At 44.8% G+C, this 18,610-nt stretch overlaps 1 protein-coding gene across 1 annotated transcript in view; it reads left to right on the top strand.

Annotated features, from left to right (window-relative positions):
- Positions 1 to 17,539, top strand: part of LOC143766888 (oocyte zinc finger protein XlCOF8.4-like) — a 35,214-nt gene extending 17,675 nt beyond the window's left edge. The window contains exons 6-7 of the mRNA XM_077254890.1: positions 10,476 to 10,566; positions 16,552 to 17,539. Of these exons, the coding sequence (XP_077111005.1) occupies positions 10,476 to 10,566; positions 16,552 to 17,486 (1,026 nt within the window). The 3' untranslated portion in view covers positions 17,487 to 17,539. The remainder of the gene's footprint in view (positions 1 to 10,475; positions 10,567 to 16,551) is intronic.
- Positions 17,540 to 18,610: the final 1,071 nt, after the last annotated feature.

The following is an 18,610-nucleotide window of genomic DNA, read 5'->3' as shown; positions in this document are numbered from 1 at the left end:
GATGCTTAATGTGAGCGTTTTTTCGCATTTTTATAGCGAAAAAACGTGAAAAATCCTGAACGTGTGCACTTAGCCTTAGTGTGTAACCACCGTACGACAAGTGGGCCTGTGTACCTTCAAATGCCAGGGCTGAATTTTTGTCCCAGTCCGGCCCTGGTTCATAATTAAATAATATCAAATACAGATCCTTAACAGCAGAATGAACAAAAACCAGCAATTCCTGAATTTCTTTTTTTTTTGGGGGGGGGCGTTTATACCACTCTGCGTGTGGTCACATTGATAATAAGGAAAAAATGGTGTGCCCTCTGGTCTAAGAGGCGAGGTGCTGGTGGAATGGACTGGTAAAGGCCCAAAATCAATGGGTCACAGTTCACCACACACTCACCTAGAATGTATGGAAATAATGATCCTGGATAATTTTTTGCATACATTCTAGTAGAATGTGCAGTGAATTATGAACCCGTAAAACTTATGAAGCCGTTTTATTCTTCGGGTCAGTACGATTACAGCGATACCTCATTTATATCTTTTTTTTATGTTTTGGCGCTTTTATACAATAAAAACTATTTTATATAAAAAATAATTATTTTTGCATCGCTTTATTCTGAGGACTATAACTTTTTTATTTTTCGCTGATGACGCTGTATGGCAGCTTGTTTTTTGCGGGACAAGATGTTTTGATTGGGACCATGGTTATTTATATCTGTCTTTTTGATCGCGTGTTATTCCACTTTTTGTTCCGCGGTATGATGATAAAGCGTTGTTTTTTGCCTTGTTTTTTTATGGTGTTCACTAAAGGGGTTAACTAGTGGGACAGTTTTATAGGTTGGGTTGTTGTGCACGCGGCGATACCAAAGGTGTACTTTTATTTGTTTATTTTTTTCATTCAAATATTTATTTAGAGATCGAATATATATTGATTTTTTTCATTATTATTATTATTATTTTTTTAACCCCTTTCTGCCTTCAGACGTACTATTCCATCCATTTGACCTGGGACTTAATTCCCATGGATGGGATAGTACATCATGCCCTTTAATGCGACACTGCAACTTAAAGGGAAGGTGCCATCAAAAAAAAATTTTTTACAGAAATTGTAAAAATGTAAAGAATTAATGTTTACATTTTCTTAAAAATTATTATCATTTGTTTATAATTTAGTAAAATATGAAAAATAATTTGAAAAGTTTTGGAATTTCCACTTTTAAACACTAGGGGGAGCAGCTGCTGAAATTTCAGAAAAACCTAGTGTCCAACTATCTCACATTACAGCACTGCAGTAATTATGGGCGGAGTCTGCTGACATGTGTGATGTCTCCTCTCCTTCCCTTCTGGGTGTCTGCTAAGGGATAAGAGGATGATATTCAGGAACCCAGTGAGCAGCCATTTTGTTGGTGACTGCAGAGTAAGGCTGCCGTCACACTATCAGTATTTGGTCAGTATTTTACCTCAGTATCTGTAAGCCAAGACCAGGAGAGGAACAATTAGAGGAGAAGTATAATAGAACCATAGGCTCCACTTCTGCATTTATCACCCACTCCTGGTCTTGGCTACAAATACTGAGGTAAAATACTGAATGTGTGACGGCAGCCTAAGGCTACTTGCACACTAGCGTTGTTGGCTGTACGTCGCAATGCGTCGTTCAGGAGATAAAACACATCCTGCAAAACACATCCTGCAAAGTTGTCTGCAGGATGTGTTTTTTCCCCATAGAGTAACATTACCGACGCATTGCGACGTATTGCCACACGTCGCAACCACCGTGCGACGGTTGAGTCGTGTTTTGGCGGACCACCGCCACAAAAAAAATTACATGTAACGGTTTTTTTGTGCGTCGAGTCCGCCATTTTCGACCGTGCATGCGCAGCCGAAACTCCGCCCCCTCCTCCCCGGACCTTACAATGGGGCAGCGGAAGCGTCGTAAGACTACATCCGCTACCACGTCGGGCATTTCTTTCATAGCATGCGTCGGTACGTCGGCCCGACGCACTGCGACGGGCCCGTACTGACGCTAGTGTGAAAGCAGCCTTACACTGACAAGTAGACAGTCACCGAGGATGGCAGCCAGCAAGGATTCTGGGAGACATATGGTGGAGGGAGCAGGGTGACAGCAGCACAGAGTATTTCAGGAGAGCAGTGTGCTGGTCTATGGGGGCCCCCTGTTCAGTGCGCGGAGCAGCCAGGGATTGTACATAGAGCGCTGTCTTTTATACACATGGATGGACCGTCTGCTCCACAGAAATCCAGGAAACATTTCTGCGGATTGATGGCCTGTTCTGATCCAGACTTTGCATGCTAAGACCCCATTCCCCTCCTCAGATCCTGTCTTCTCCATCCTGTCCTGGTGATGTGTGAAAGTGAGACGACAGGCGAAGTACGGGGTGACGCTGGGAAGGAAATGTAGCCTTATAGTAACAATAAAAATGAGACCCCTCTCTTCAGCTGCCTCACCAGCCCTGACTGCACCTAACTGGAGGTCATGCTGCCCCCTCTATTACCCTAGACCCGCGAGCAGGTGCTCAGCCAGAACCACCATAGAATGGGTCCGCTTTCTGAAGATAATACTGCCATAGTGTTCTCACATAATACTGCCATATAGCTCACACATAATACTGCCATATAGCTCACACATAATACCGCCATATAGATCACACACAATACTGTCATACAGTTCTCACATACCACCATATAGATCACACATAATACCGCCAGTGTTCTCACATACCACCATATAGAGCACACATAATACTGCCAGTGTTCTCACATAATACCACCATATAGATCACACATAATACCGCCAGTGTTCTCACATACCACCATATAGATCACACATAATACTGCCAGTGTTCTCACATAATACCACCATATAGATCACACATAATACCGCCAGTGTTCTCACATACCGCCATATAGATCACACATAATACTGCCAGTGTTCTCACATAATACCACCATATAGATCACACACAATACCACCGTATAATTCTCACAATACTGATCAAGCATAATCACCACCATACAGATCACATAATACCGTCATATAGATCTCACATAATGCCATAAGACAGCATGACCCCTGCAGCTCCTGTTATCGCATGCATTGAGTTGTGTGTGTAATGGGGAAAGATATGCAGGGGGGAGAGGAGTGCCTGAGAGGATTAGATACACGGTTCACCAGACAGTATCACACAGGATAGGATTAGATACACGGCTCAGCAGTCAGTATCACACAGGAGAGGATTAGATACACGGCTCAGCAGTCAGTATCACACAGGAGAGGATTAGATACACGGCTCAGCATAGTATCACACAGGAGAGGATTAGGTACAGGGCACAGCAGACAGTATCATACAGGAGAGGATTAGGTACATGGCACAGCAGACTATCATACAGGAGAGGATTAGATACATGGCTCAGCACAGTGTAGTGATAGATACACGGTCTGATGTCCTTGATCAGTGGCTGCAGTGAGAGGCAGGGTCGGGTCGGAGCAGCACAGAGATTCTCCCCCTCCCCCCGTTACCTCTCTGCAGCTCCTGAGGACATCAGACCGCAGCACTTCATCCTCTCTAGCGATTCTAGAGATTGAGCCAGGGCACCAGGCAGCAGAGGACAGGGAACGGCCGACTGCTGACAGTGTGAAAGGAGAGGCAGCTGGGGCTGCCCCTCCAACAGCACAGCTCTCAGTCACAGTGGAGCTCACACACTGTGGGCTGAAGAAACATGGCGCCGACCTCCTGCCTCTGCAGTGATGTGGAGACAGCCCAGGGGGCGTGGCCAGATCAGAGCAGGAGATAACGCGGTCGGCTCCCGACTGCTGAGTCCTATGCACAGGGCTGCCGTAAATGCAGAGTGTAAATGTCGTGCTGGGACTCTTACACTCCTGCAAAGCAAAATGGCGGCGCCCAGTGGCTGCAAAAATTATTAATAATAAAAAAGATATTAAGGTTAAAAAAAATAATTTTGTATTAAAGATAATTGTTTATATAAACAATCATTTTTAATACAAAAACAAAATTGCGGCACCTTTCCTTTAAGTCGCTGTGATCGCATTAAAATTCCAGCGCCATCTTACCTCAGGGAAGATGGTGTCCTCCCCCATCCGACTTCCCGATCGCTGTTATTGGCTGATCAATTCTGAACAGCCAATCAGATTGGCTGAAACAGTGAGGTCCCAGGCTAGGATTGAGTACCGATGTACTAGATCCTAGGCTGTGCCTGGCATCGGTGAAAACCCCTCGGATAATAATAATGATCTTTAATTTTTTAATTAGCGCTATCATATTCTGCAGCGCTTTACAGTTTGCACACATTATCATCACTGTCCCCGATAAGGCTCACAATCTACATTCCCTATCAGTATGTCTTTGGAATGTGGGAGGAAACCGGAGTGCCCGGAGGAAACCCACGCAAACATGGGGACAACATACAAACTCTTTGCAGATGTTGTCCAAGGTGGGATTAGAACCCAGGACTCCAGCGCTGCAAGGCTGCTGTGCTAACCACTCAGCCACCGTGCTATCGTGCGCATTGATGGTGCCAATCGCAGGGCACAGCAGCGGTGTTATCGCACTGTGCCCTGCCGGTACTGGCCTGGATCGGTGCTGTAATAGCCTAGTATGGCCTGCAGCTGCTGATTGGTGCGATTGATGTCACTGTGCCCTGCCAGTGACCTGACGGTGACCTGCCTCGGATCGGAGCTGTGACCTCCGATAATAGGCTGGTGCCTAGCAACACCGGCGTCACCAGGGCCACCTCTGATTGGTGAGATCGATGTGGTCTGTGACCTGTGTGACCTGTCTGTCTGCTCTGCAGGGATCCTCACACTAGTGGAGGATTCCTGCAGAGCGGTCACACAGCTAGATCTCCTGCGCTGGGACTTGTGGTGCCACAGAAGCCTGTGACACCACAATTCCTGCTGATGAGAGAAGAGAGACTACAACTGTAAGTGTTGATCCCTGATCCCTGCCCGATCTCTCTTCATCCACCCCAATCCCCTTTCCCCTCCCCCCACTTTTTAACCCTCCACTCCCCTTTGCGCTGCCTCTATGCGCACATTTAGCAGTTGCCGAGCGTTGATTGATGACGCACTTGTTTTTTTTCCCAGCCCCCTTTAAGCCAACTCCGTACACACATCCCGCAGCCGCCAAACTTTGATAAGTGGCGCGATTCACCTATCAGATCTTGTGCTGGCTGTTTTCCATTTTTCTTTTTCACCCCCCTTGTGCCACCCCCGTGCACACATCCAGCAGCCGCCGAACTTTGATAAGCGATGCAGTTCACTTATCAGCTAGGGCCTGCTGTTTTAGACTTTTCACAGGCATTTTTTTCTCCCTATTTGCTTTTTTCTTTTAGCTTTTTCTTTTCAGATAATAGTTTGCACCACTCACTATCCCCCCACACACACATACAGTTATAAATAAAGTACACACAAAGCACCATATTCACACAAAAATGTCCCGCCCATCATGTATGTTCCAACAGCGCTATTCAGTGGAGGAGGCATATTCTTTCCTTGCCTTCGACACTGATAGCGAGGGAGAGGATCCCACATTTCTATACTTTTCAGATTCTTCATCCTCTTCCTCTTCCTACTCGGGTCCTGAGGAACCACCACGCAGACGTCCCAGGACAGAAGATGAGGCAGCGCCCACTCCTGAAGATGAACCAGCAGACACCTCTTCGGACCCCGTATGGACCTCGCCCCCTGAAAATTACGAGCCACTGATTCCTGATTTTGTCTTTAGAAATACACTGGTTTAGGGAAAGAGGGGGAAAAAAAAGAGACAAGTGTGGCGCTTCCTCAGAGCGCAATACGTTTTTACCAACAGTAAAAAAAAATTATTTTAGTTGTGGTTATGCTCACCTTCTATCGGTAAGAAATACACGTTGAGATTCTCAAGGAATCAATTCTTTAGGCAACTCTTCTCCGTATGTTGTATAATCCAATAAGGAGTGCAGCTCACTTTGGAGAGCTATGTCTTGATCCTGCTTCAGATCCACATAGATGGCGAATTCAAAGGGAAAATAAACTCCAAGCAAATGTGGCGCTAAGCACCTTAGGATTTTTTGAATGCATCCACTTCCAGTGAAAAATGTTAATAAAAATTCATTTATTTTCTCAAAAAAAAAAGGAAAAAAAATATAAACAAATTATATTTTTTTAAATATTTTTTAAATTTTTAAAGTATACTATTATTTTTTTTTTTCCCTTTTTTTTGAGAAAATAAATTAATTCTTATTAACATTTTTCACTGGAGGTGGATGCATTCAAAAAATCCTAAGGTGCTTAGCGCCACATTTGCTTGTAGTTTATTTTCCCTTTGAATTCCTGATTTTGTGGCAGAATCAGGAATCAAGTTTGACACCACCGGCCTCACAGAACTAGACTTTTTCAAAGTCTTTTTATCTGAGGATTTTGTTAAAATCATGGCGGAGTAAACTAATGTATATGCTCGGCAATTTTTGGCGCAAAACCCATCATCATATTCTAACTGGTCTCCTGTAGACACAGTTGAAATGATGCAGTTTTGGGACCTGGGCCTTCATATGGGAATCCTGAAGAAGCCAGAAATTCAGCAATATTGGAGTCTTGATCTTTTATACAACACTCCAGTGTTGCAAATGGTCATGGCCCGGACACATTTTGAGACCATCCACAAATTCCTGCATTATACTGATAATGCACTGTGTCCCGCACAAAATGACCCCAACTTTGACCGTCTGTTCAAAGTTCGGACGGTCATCAAACACTTCAACATAGTGTACGTGCCCTAATGGGACATCTGCGTGGATGAGTCCTTGGTTCATTTTAAGGGGCGGCTCTGATTCCATCAATACCTGCCCAGCAAGAGAGCCAGATATGGAATCAAACTCTATAAGCAGTGTGAGAGTACAGGGTACACCTACAGAGTCTACGAAGGGAAAGACACCAGGATTAAACCCCCTGAGTGTCCTCCTGTCCTGGGAGTGAGTGGAAAAATTGTGTGGGATTTGGTGCACCCGCTGCTGGATAAAGGTTATCACTTCTACACCGATAACTTTTATTCCAGCATCCCACTCTTCAAATCCCTCTCTGCGCGAGGTACCACAGCCTGTGGTACTGTCCGCAAAAATCAGAGAGGCCTCCCAAAGACGCTACTTGGGCAGATGCTCAGAAGGGGTGACAGCAGAGCCCAATGTAGCGACCACCTGCTGGTGGTCAAGTACAAGGACAAGAGGGATGTCCTTCTCTTGACCACCATATACGGTGATGGCAGCACCCTCAGCACTGTACGACGTACCTCTACACAAGTCAGCAAACCGGAGTGTGTACTGGGGTACAATAAAAACATGGGGGGCGTTGATCTCTCCAATCAACTCCTCCAACCGTACAGTGCTTTGAGAAAGGCCAGTGTGTGATACAAAAAGCTGGCCGTGCACATCGTACAGATGGCAATGCTCAACGCTTTCCTGCTGTCACAATGTGCACGCCACACCAATGCGTCGTACCTTCAGTTCCAGGAGGTAGTGGTTAAGGCCCTCATATTTGGCAGTCCGGAAGGATCGGGCCCAGTACTTCCAGAACTGAAGGTGCTCGTATCGTACCAGGTCAGCATTTCCTGGGGGAGGTCCCGCAAACTGGAAAAAAAGGTAAGCGGCAAGCCGAGTGTGTTACAAAAGGTGCCGAGTGTGTTACAAAAGGGGAATACGCAAGGACACCATCAATCAATGCGACACCTGCCCTGACAAACCTGGCCAGTGTATGAAGGATGCTTCAAATTGTACCACACCTCCATGTACTACAAATTTACTTTACAGGAAACAGATTATTTCCAAAGGGGGCACATCTAGATAAGTTCCTTGGGGGTCTAGTTTACAAAATGATGTCACTTGTGTAGGGTTTCCACTGTTTAGGCACATCAGGGGCTCTCCAAATGCCACATGGCGTCTGACCTCAATTCCAGTCAATTTTAGTTTGAAAAAGTCTAACGGCGCTCCATCCCTTCTGAGCCCCGCTGTGCGTCAAAACAGTGATTCCCCACACATATGGGGTATCAGCGTACTCAGGACAAATTGGACAACAACTTTCGTTGTCCATTTTCTTCTTTTACCCTTGGGAAAATAAAAAAATTGTTGTTGAAAGATCATTTTTGTGACTAAAAAGTTAAATGTTCATTTTTTTCTTCCATGTTGCTTCTGCTCCTGTGAAACACCTGAAGGGTTAATGAACTTCTTGAATGTGGTTTTGAGCACCTTGAGGGGTGCAGTTTTTAGAATGGTGTCACTTTTGGGTATTTCCTGCCATATAGACCCCTCAAAGTGACTTCAAATGTGAGGTGGTCCCTAAAAAAAATGGTTTTGTAAATTTTGTTGTAAAAATGAGAAATCGCTGGTCAAATTTTAACCCTTATAACTTCCCAACGAAAAAAATTTTGGTTCCAAAATTGTGCTGATGTAAAGTAGACATGTGGGAAATATTACTTATTTAGTATTTTGTGTGACATTTCTTAAGGGCTTAAAAATTAAAAGTTTGAAAATTGCAAAATGTTCCGAATTTTCGCCAGATTTCCACTTTTTTCACTAATAAACGCAAGTTATATTAAATAAATTTTATGACTAGCGTGAAGTACAATATGTCACTAGAAAATGTCAGAATCCCTGGGATCCATGGAAGCGTTCCAGAGTTATAACCTCATAAAGGGACAGTGGTCAGAATTGTAAAAATTGGCTCAGTCATAAACGTGCAAACCACCCTTGGGGCTTAAGGGGTTAAAAAATATTTTTACAATTCTTTTAACCTCTTAACTCCTGAAGCTTTTTTTTTGGCTTTGCGTTTTTGTTTTTAGCTCCCCTTCTTCCCTGAGCCATCATTTTTTTTATTTTTCCATCATGTCAGGGCTTGTTTTTTTGCACGCCGCACTGACCTTTTTAATGATACCCATTTTGGTGCAGATTTGATCTTTGATCACCCATTACTGCATTTTAATGCAATGTCGTTTTGTTTTATTTTCTAATTACACGGCTTAGCGATCAGGTTAATCCTTTTTTTATTGATTGATCGGGCAATTCTGAACGCGGCGATACCAAATATGTGCAGGTTTGATTTTATTTTTATTGTTTTGAATGGGGCAAAAGGGAGGTGATTTGAACTTTTTTTTATATTTTTTTCATATTTTTAAAAACACTATTTTTGTGCTTTTGCCATGCTTCAATAGCTTCTATGGGAGACTAGATGCTGCCACAACCCGATCGGCTCTGCTACATAGAGACGATAATCAGTTTGCGCATGTTAAATGCCGCTGTTAGCATTTGACAGCGGCATTTAATGGGTTAATAGCCGCAGGTGGATCGTGATTCCACCCGTGGCTATTCTGGGCACATGTCAGCTGTTCTAAACAGCTGTTATGTGGCAGAAAAGATGTGGCCTCACCGCCGGAGCCCGCATTAAAGGGAGGGAGTCCGAAATTTTCTCTTTTACTTTTTTCTAACTTTTCTACTTTGTCCCACTATGGGACAATCCTTTTTTGCAGGCTGATCACTCCTATAGCATGTAGATGAAGCATTATCCCCATGCTGTAGAAAATGTCAGCTCTGCTCTTACAGAGAGGCTTACACTGCGCATGATCAGCAAGTTTCCTAGCTCTGGTGACCCGGATGTCATCATGACAACATTGGGTCACCATGGCAACGATCAGACCCCCGTGTCATGCCGCGGGGTTTCCAATCCAAAGGCAGAGGGGCTGTCAGTCCTCTGTCGGCTTCCGGAATGCTGCGATTGTGTTCGATTGCAGTATTTTGGAGGTTAATCCACTCCTGGCACCTAGTGCTGGGTGTCAGCTGTCAGAATGAACCCTGATGAAGGTGGAAGCCGAAACATGCGTTGGGGCTGGCACAATCACCCACTAGGAGGTAATATTTTCTGCACTTTTTTTGCTTAGTTTGTAGAGATTATTCTTGTGCTCTCTGGAGGGACACCATGACCGCATGGTGTCTTCTCTCATTGGGGTTACAGGGCCATTACTAGATGGATTTATCATGTGCAGCCTCCTTATGGCTTTATAGTGGGGAAGTGGTGCCATTTTGTGGTTTCCCACTCTTCTAAACCTTGTCTTTTTTATGTGATTTTCTACCTAATAAAAATTATATCTTTTTATATTTTGGTTTCTTGAGTATATTTTTTTCAGATTTTTTTTTTCCTGGCACCTATTGCTGGGTGTCAGCTGTCAGAATCAGCTTAAACCCGGTGGCGATCGCCCGCACACCTCCTGTGATAGCTGGTGATCGCGATGTCATAATGTTCCATCCATGGTCAAATAGGCCCAGGTCACATGGAATATTACATGCAATGTCAGAAAGGGGTTAACATTATTCAGTTTTATTTATTATGCACTGTCTGTGATTCTTATATATAATATTCAGCAAAGCGTCCTTAACAAGCTGATCATAGATGGGACTTCTCCATCTGTCGGTGACTTTTATAATATTTGTTTCAGGGTGAAGATCTGACCCATATTAATACTACAGAGACATATGTGAGGGGTGATGAGTGGTGTAAAGAGGAGATTCCTACATGTGACTACCCAGGTGAGTAGTGACCACTAAATGCAGAGAAGTCACATATTCTTCTCATCACCGGCTGTGGCGGCTTTATCGGTGGTGTAGTCCGGCCGTATTACCATGATCACCATTTTACCTCTAGACCACAACATTCTCCTCCACCCAAAACTGTTCTAATGACTTTGGGCATTAAAAGCCCTTTTCTATAGAACTTACAACCTGGTAGATCCACCTACCCCCTGGGTTTAGGAGACGCTGTTACCTGCCCAGATCTGTGAACTATAAAGTCAAATGACAGCACACGTAGAATGTGCTGACAAGATAGAAAATCACTTGTAGAAAAATATTATGAAGGGCCTGTAAGAGAAAGCGGAGGGTAATGATGCTGTTGGCTTCCTAGAACCCTGAGATCTTATCGGATGAATCTCCCTTCTCTCCCTTCTGTGCTGCTGAATGTGATCATATGGTCCCTACAAGACCAGGTCCAGTCTTTCTGGCCAAACTTCACTTTTATGATGGACAACATTAAATGTGCAGTGAGGCCAAGTGTGAATTTCTGGACAATAACAGAGTTTCCCTTTTTCCTGACTTTTCAATTTGTATTAAAACCGACTAACTTCAAGGAGGATTGTGATAATCTACATAAAACCCATCACACCTGTGTCAGGGTTGGTGCAGTGCAACAAATAGTCAGGGACCACATAAACGTTCAAAGCAAATGTCTTTTAATATCCAAAACTCACAAAATGAACAGCACACAGTAATCTCTGGATTGCAGCCGGGCGTCACAACAGTCCGTATGCGAGACCGGTTGCTGAAGGCGCCTGCAGCACCATGTCACGCTCAGGGGTGCCAGGCTTTTTGGCTTCGCTTGGCTCCGTGTTACTTCACACAGGCTGAACCACCTGCTCTGCAGTTTGCAAACCAAGACTGACACACCCAACCCTTGGCTGCAGAGTTTTAAATGGAATCTGTGGCCATGGGCCACTTGTAAAACTTGGCCTGGAGAGAGCAAACCGCCCCACTACCATCCTGCAGTTCGCTCCAAAAATAAAAGCCCATGGCGGGTTTTCTTAAATCTACCTTGGGCAAACAATTTGTCCAAGACCACACTTACCGTATATACTCGAGTATAAGCCGACCCGAGTATAAGCCGACCCCCCTAATTTTGCCACAAAAAAACTGGGAAAAGTTAATGACTCGAGTATAAGCCTAGGGTGGGAAATGCAGCAGCTACCGGTAAATTTCCAAAATACAAAAAGATACCAATAAAAGTAAAATTAATTGAGACATTAGTAGGTTAAGTGTTTTTGAATATCCATATTGAATCAGGAGCCCCATGTAAAGCTCCATACAGTTCATGATGGGCCCCATAAGATGATCCATATTAAAATATGCCCCATATAATGCTGCACAAATGTTGATTATAACCCCATAAGATGCTCCATACAGACATTTGCCCCATACAATGCTGCACAAATGCTGATTATGTCCCCATAAGACACAAATCACATACTCACCTCTCGTCGCTCTGGCCCCCGGCACTTGCTATAGTCACTTGTCCGCGTTCCACCGTCGGCGACGCTGTGTCTTCCGTGTCCTTTGCACTGACGTTCAGGCAGAGGGCGGCGCGCACACTAATCGTGTCATCGCGCCAATGGCTTTGGAACTTCCCATCCGCAGCATCTATTATGCCTGCTGCTTACGTTCGTTTTTTTATGCCGGCTTCATAGATATGTTTATCGTTGCCTGGACTACGAGACTCGATGTACACCGGCGCTTATTCCTGTGTGTTGCCGGTTCTCCTGCGCAGGCTCCGTGTGCTTTCGGTCGTCTTGACAACAAGACGGGACGCACCGGATGTGTCGTCAGCGCTCTGCGACGAGCGCTATCACATGGTTTCCGGCTTTGTTCCGGTTCATTGTTTCTGCGCGGGCAAGCGCAGGGATGGCTTCCTGCATTAACCAACGGCTGCACGTGTTCCGGTTTAAAATGTGAGTGTGGGTTAGGGCCATATCAGCGTCAGCTTGCCGCTTTTGCGCATGTGTACACAGCAGTTATCCATTAGTTCCAAGGTTGGCATCTTCCTATTGGGTCCCTTACATATATATACCATCAATGGCCAGTGCCTAACCATCCCCCAGACGAAGCATTTCGGTGCGAAACGCGCGTAAGGGGTGTTCGTGGGCCTCCAGCAGCGCTTCCTTTGGTAACTATATCATTATTTTCTGTATTTGTATTTTCTGAATTTTGCTATTTAGCTTATTTACATATGATCACTGGCACAATGATTAATTACATGAATATGTTATTGTCTGGTTTATGATACTACTATGTTGGAAGCTCCTGTCTGGTTAGCCCTCCGTGTTCCTGTGTTTTGGGAGTATACCCTTATTGCTATTGTTAATACGTGTTCTGTTGTTATTAATAAAATTGATTATATTTATTGGCCCTGTGTGAAGTTGTTAGTTTGGTGCTCCTCTGACCTGAGTGTCACTGCAGAGGACGCGGAAGACGGAGCGGCGCCGACGGTGGAACGGGGGACAGGTGAATATCGCGCACTGCCCCCGTCATACTCACCTGCTCCCCGCGCGGTCCCTGCACATCCCTGGTTCTCTGGGCGCCGGCAGCTTTTTCCTGTATTGAACGATCACATGGTTGTTGTGATCCGCTTTTTGGGCTCCCCTAGTGGTGGCTGGTGGTACTGGAGACTTGTGTGTTCTTTTCTGCCTCAGCTCACCTGCTTCCATCAGTTTTGGGAGTTCCCTATTTAGCCTTGCTCTCCAGTCACTTCCTTGCCGGTCATCATTGTAACCTGAGTCTTTCAGTTGCATGTTCCTGCTACCAGTCTGCTGATCAGCTAAGTGGACTCTTGTCCTTTTTGTTTTGTATTTTTTGTCCAGTTTACAGTTTGTCATTTCCTGTTACTGGAAGCTCTTGTGGACTGAAATTGCCACTCCTGTGTCATGAGTTGACACAGGAGTCTTAAAGTAATTTCAGGATGGGTTTTTGAAAGGGTTTTTCAGCTGACCGTGAAGTCCTCTTTTGTATCCTTCCTCTATCTAGTAAGTGGACCTCGCTTTGCTAAATCTACCTTCATACTGTGTATGTCTTTTCCTCTGAACTCACCGTTAATATATGTGGGGGCTACTATCATCTTTGGGGAATTTCACTAGAGGTAAGCCAGGTCTGTTCCTTCCTCTTCCAGGCGTAGTTAGTTCTCCGGCTGGCGCATGGCATCTAGGCAGCCGTAGGAATGCTTCCTGGCTACTGTTAGTTGTGTGGTAGATTTAGGTCACGGTCAGCTTGAGTTTCCATCACCCGAGGGCTAGTCTGTTATTTTGTGTTTCTGATGTTCCCATGCCATTGGGGAATCATGACACATGGTACTGCTCATTACAGTATTGAATATGCGGCTCCACCCCTATGGGAGTGGAGTCGGGTCCATATTCATTACTGTAAGGAGCGGTACCATGTGACAGCTCAACACAGGAAGAAGCTGTCAGCGCCCGGAGAACGAGGGATGTGCAGGGACCGCGCTAGGAGCAGGTGAGTATGATTAGACAGCTGCCGCTCCCCCTCCCCTGCCAACCCGTGGGAATGACTCGAGTAAAAGTCGAGAGGGGCAATTTCAGCCTAAAAAAATGGGCTGAAATTCTCGGCTTTTACTCAAGTATGTACAATACTTTTATTTTGCGTTGCAACCACAGCTATACCGGTGAACCTGTGACTGCAATGCACTCCAGCAGCCTTAATACACTTCTTTGCGCATCCTGGGGGACACATAGTGACCTTCGCATATAATACCTGTCACTGCCTCACACATGATAAATCTCTGAGCTGTGCGTGGCTGATGGCTGTAATATACATTTTTTCACACCTGTAGGAGATGTGCTGGCATGGCTCAAGCCCTGGTTTCATGGAATCAGCCAACGTCATAAATTGCATTATGTTTTCGAGCCTAAGGAACTGATATTACTGCACAATCTCTCCCGATATGGAGAGCCAAAAATAATTTCAGAACTCAGTAGCTCTTAATGGTCCATCATAAATACGTGCAACTCTGGTTTAGTGGTGGAGCTTTTCCCCAAACATATGTTGTTGTTGGGGATGTAACATTTTTTTATTCTATGTCTTTTTTTACAGGTTCATTTTGTATAGTAGTTCAGTAATGGTGGGATCGGCCTGCCTCACTTTTATGAGTCTGCAACTACCTGGTAGCCTTTAAAATAAGGTCTCTATTAACTCTTCCAAATTCCTCAGATCTAAATTTAAGACACACCAGCTCTGCACTATTATAAAAAGTTCTGTATGAATGTCTATTATTTCTTCTTGAAACTCATCTGACAGAAAATATTGGCCGTTACGATAGCTAAGATTGCCAAGAGCCACTAAGCTACATACTCTAATTACCCAGAGAGTTTTCACCAGGATAATAGGAAACAAATGGACATTACAAATTATTTTCCAGTGTCTCTTGAATCCGACAATACTCTATATATTGTTATACACTACTTTCTGGGCACATGGTAGGGTTAAGAAAGGAAGGAGCACAATTTAGCTATTTGGACTCAGATCTTGCTGGAATAGTTTGCAGACACAATGTATTGGGAGCACTGTTAGTGATCACCTGGCAGATAAAAGATTTCCACCATGAGAAGGCTTGGCTCTATTTATTCCATTTTCCAGATCCCAGGGATTGCCTTGCTCATCATCCTTTAACCCCTCTACATGAATCTGGACTTACATAGAGACCGCTAGGCTTGGGCCATGGTGTTACCTGGTATTCTGTTATGTGAGATGACAAGAAGATTAGTCAAGTAGTTGGGTCAGAATCAGGAGGGCAGAGAAAGCACAAAATTGGAAGATGCAAGTGTAGTCAGTAAGCGGGCTGGGATCACAACAGGATATGAATACACTAGTGGGAGCTGAGCACAGAAGACTGAACCAGAGGAGAACAAGGCTGTATCTGGCAGCTTCTGGCAATATGCTTCAAGCTTTAGTAGTGTTCGGTGCTTTAAGCAGGTAGAAGATTGCTCCAGCTGGACAGTACACAAACCCTTACTGCCAGACTGGATGGTACTGCTGGTCTCAGGCACCCTACTCTTAGTGGCTGGACAGAGCCAGCGCCACCCAGAGCTTCTGGTTTCGATGTCTTCTCAATTACCAGCAGTGCCTGCACAATAAATAAGGCACTGCCTGGAAGCAAACATTGCAGGAGCAGATTCCAGTAGAGATGGGACACACCATTTGCAGATGCCCTAATATAACAAAATTACAGAAAACTAAAGCAGTAGAAATCCCTATAAAGCGACTCCATTTTCGAAATCATAACCCTCAGTGAATTATTCTATGGGATTAGTGACTATTTTGACTCCACAACCACTTTACGGAAATTAGCTCGCATTGGATGGTGCAACGTGAAAATTGCACTTTTGCCATTTTATTGTCCAATACATAATGCCCAGATTGTGCTTCAGGAGACACACACCGTAAATTAAGTGGGTTCATCTCACTGTAGTAATGCCAAATATATAGATGCTGAATATGGTTTGGGCACACTGCAAGGCTCAGAAGCAAGCAGAAATTTGACTTTGGGAGAGCGGATATTGCTGGATTGGTTTATGGAAGCCATGTTGCTTTTCAAGAGCTTTTGAGCCACTAATAAAGTGGAAACCTTTGTTTTTCCACTGGCAGATGATGGACCTTAGTGGTGTCTTGTATTTCATCAGATGAGTAGAAGTTTTATTGGTATAATTTTCACCTATATAACATTGTTTGGTGGCTTTTTATTCTATGTTTGGGAGTCAGAATGAACAAATGGTTGAACGCCACGATCCACTGGTTCATGCTATGAGGCTTTCGATTAGACTGTTAACTGTCATTGTCTTGCTGAATAGTTAAATATTTTTACATAAGCTGTCTGTAAAAATTACAAGTTAAGTAGAAATGTTCAAAAGTATAAAATGTGAGGATATTTTATTCAAAATTAATAACTGGTTTTATTTTTAGCAGATTACTGTACCGGGAGATCAGAGGGAATGCTGACATCTTCAGTTAAATCAGATGATCTTGAGATCACACAGGATACAGTTGAAGTGAATGCCATTACCTCAGATATGGCATCATCCTTTCACAGCAAAGATTTGTCATCTGATCCTTTGAAACAGGTCCTGTTTTCTGGTTCATTACCAACTACTAAGAAAAATCAAAGTAACAATATAAGCTCAAAAAAACAAATTGATTCTAAAGGAAAGAAGACATTTTCATATTCAGAATATGGAAATAGTTTTCTCAAAAATACTTTTTTAAAACATGGAAAAATTCACACAGCAGAGAATAGATTTTCATGTTCAGAATGTGGGAAATGTTTTAAGCAGAAATCGGATCTTGAAAATCACCAGAGAACTCACACGGGGGAGAAGCCATTTTCCTGTTCAGAATGTGGGAAATGTTTTAATCAGAAATCAAATTTTGTTATACACCAGAGAACTCACACTGGGGAGAAGCCTTTTTCATGTTCAGAATGTGGGAAATGTTTTAACAGGAAATCAAATCTTGTTATACACCACAGAACGCACACAGGGGAGAAGCCTTTTTCCTGTTCAGAGTGTGGGAAATGTTTTAAACAGAAATCAGATTTTGTAAATCACCAGAGAACTCACACAGGGGAGAAGCCTTTTTCCTGTTCAGAATGTGGGAAATGTTTTAACCGGCAATCAGTTTTGGTTAATCACCATAGAACTCACACAGGGGAGAAACCTTTTTCATGTTCAGAATGTAGAAAATGTTTTATCCGGAAAGCAAATCTTGATTGCCATCGGAGAACTCACACAGGAGAAAAGCCTTTTTCATGTTCAGAATGTGGAAAATGTTTTGTGAAGAAATCATCTCTTCTTGGTCACCAAAGAACTCACACAGGGGAGAAGCATTTTTCGTGTTCTTAATGTGAGAAATGTTTTACACAGAAATCAACTCTTAATAAACATCAGGGAAGTCACACAGGGGAGAAGCCTTTTTTATGTTCAGAATTGGGAAGTATTTTAACTGAAAATTGTATCTTAACCTCTTCCCGACCTGTGACGCAGCCTATTTGTCATGAAAGTTGGTGCTAATCCGACCTGTGAGGCAGCATATTCATCATAGCAGGATAACGTTCGGGTGAACGGGTTAACTGAAATTTCACCTGACCTGCAGGAACAGGGGACTTGTACTGTAGTGCGGGGGGGTGGCTTTGCGCCCCGTGGCTACGATCGCTCTGGTGACCTCTATGTCACCCCCCAGATCTGATTGGAGCTAGCGTCCATGTGACTCTATCTCTCCAATTAGATGTAGAGGGACAGAGTGAAATATGGCTACCCTCGCTCTGCAGCCTGATCCCTTCCATGAGAGCTGCAGAGCGATGTCCCTTCTGCTGCCCTGCTGCTGCTGCTGCATCGCCGCCTGACCGCCGCCGCCTGCCATCCGATACTTCCCTCTGCTGCCTTCCTCTCCCCCCGCCATCCGATTCCACCCCCGACCTCCGCTACCCCCCCTGCCCCAGTGATTACCCCGTGCCCCCCCTGATCACCCCCCTGCTGCTGTTGCCGGCTCCATCTCCATGCTTCATCTCCTCAGCTCCCTTCTGCGCCCTCACGCCTGAGACCCCCTGTCCCCCACTGATCTCCCCTGTGCCCCGCTGATCTCCCCTCTGCCCCGCTGATCTCCCCTCTGCCGCGTTGATCGCCCCCCTGCCCGGCTCATCTCCCCCTGCCCTACTGATCTCCCCCCTGCCCTGCGGATCACCCCCTGCCCTGCAGATCACCCCCTGCTCCGGTGATCTCCCCCCTGCCCTGGTGATCTCCCCCCTGCCCCGGTGATCACCCCCTCCCATCCCAAGGGTATTATGCTGCCCCCCTCTCATAGGGTATCATGTTGCCCCCCCCATCATAAGGTATCACACTGCCCCCCATAGGGTATTATGCTGCCCCCTCTCATAGGGCATCATGCAGCTCCCCCATAGGGTATCATGCAACTCCCCCATAGGGTATCATGCAGCTCCCACGATAGGGTATTATGCAGCTCCGCCATA

Source organism: Ranitomeya variabilis, chromosome 4, assembly GCF_051348905.1.
Source record: "Ranitomeya variabilis isolate aRanVar5 chromosome 4, aRanVar5.hap1, whole genome shotgun sequence".
Taxonomy (NCBI): domain Eukaryota; kingdom Metazoa; phylum Chordata; class Amphibia; order Anura; family Dendrobatidae; genus Ranitomeya; species Ranitomeya variabilis.
The sequence above is the reverse complement of the archived record's forward strand: the minus strand, read 5'-3'. Positions and strand labels throughout refer to the sequence as shown.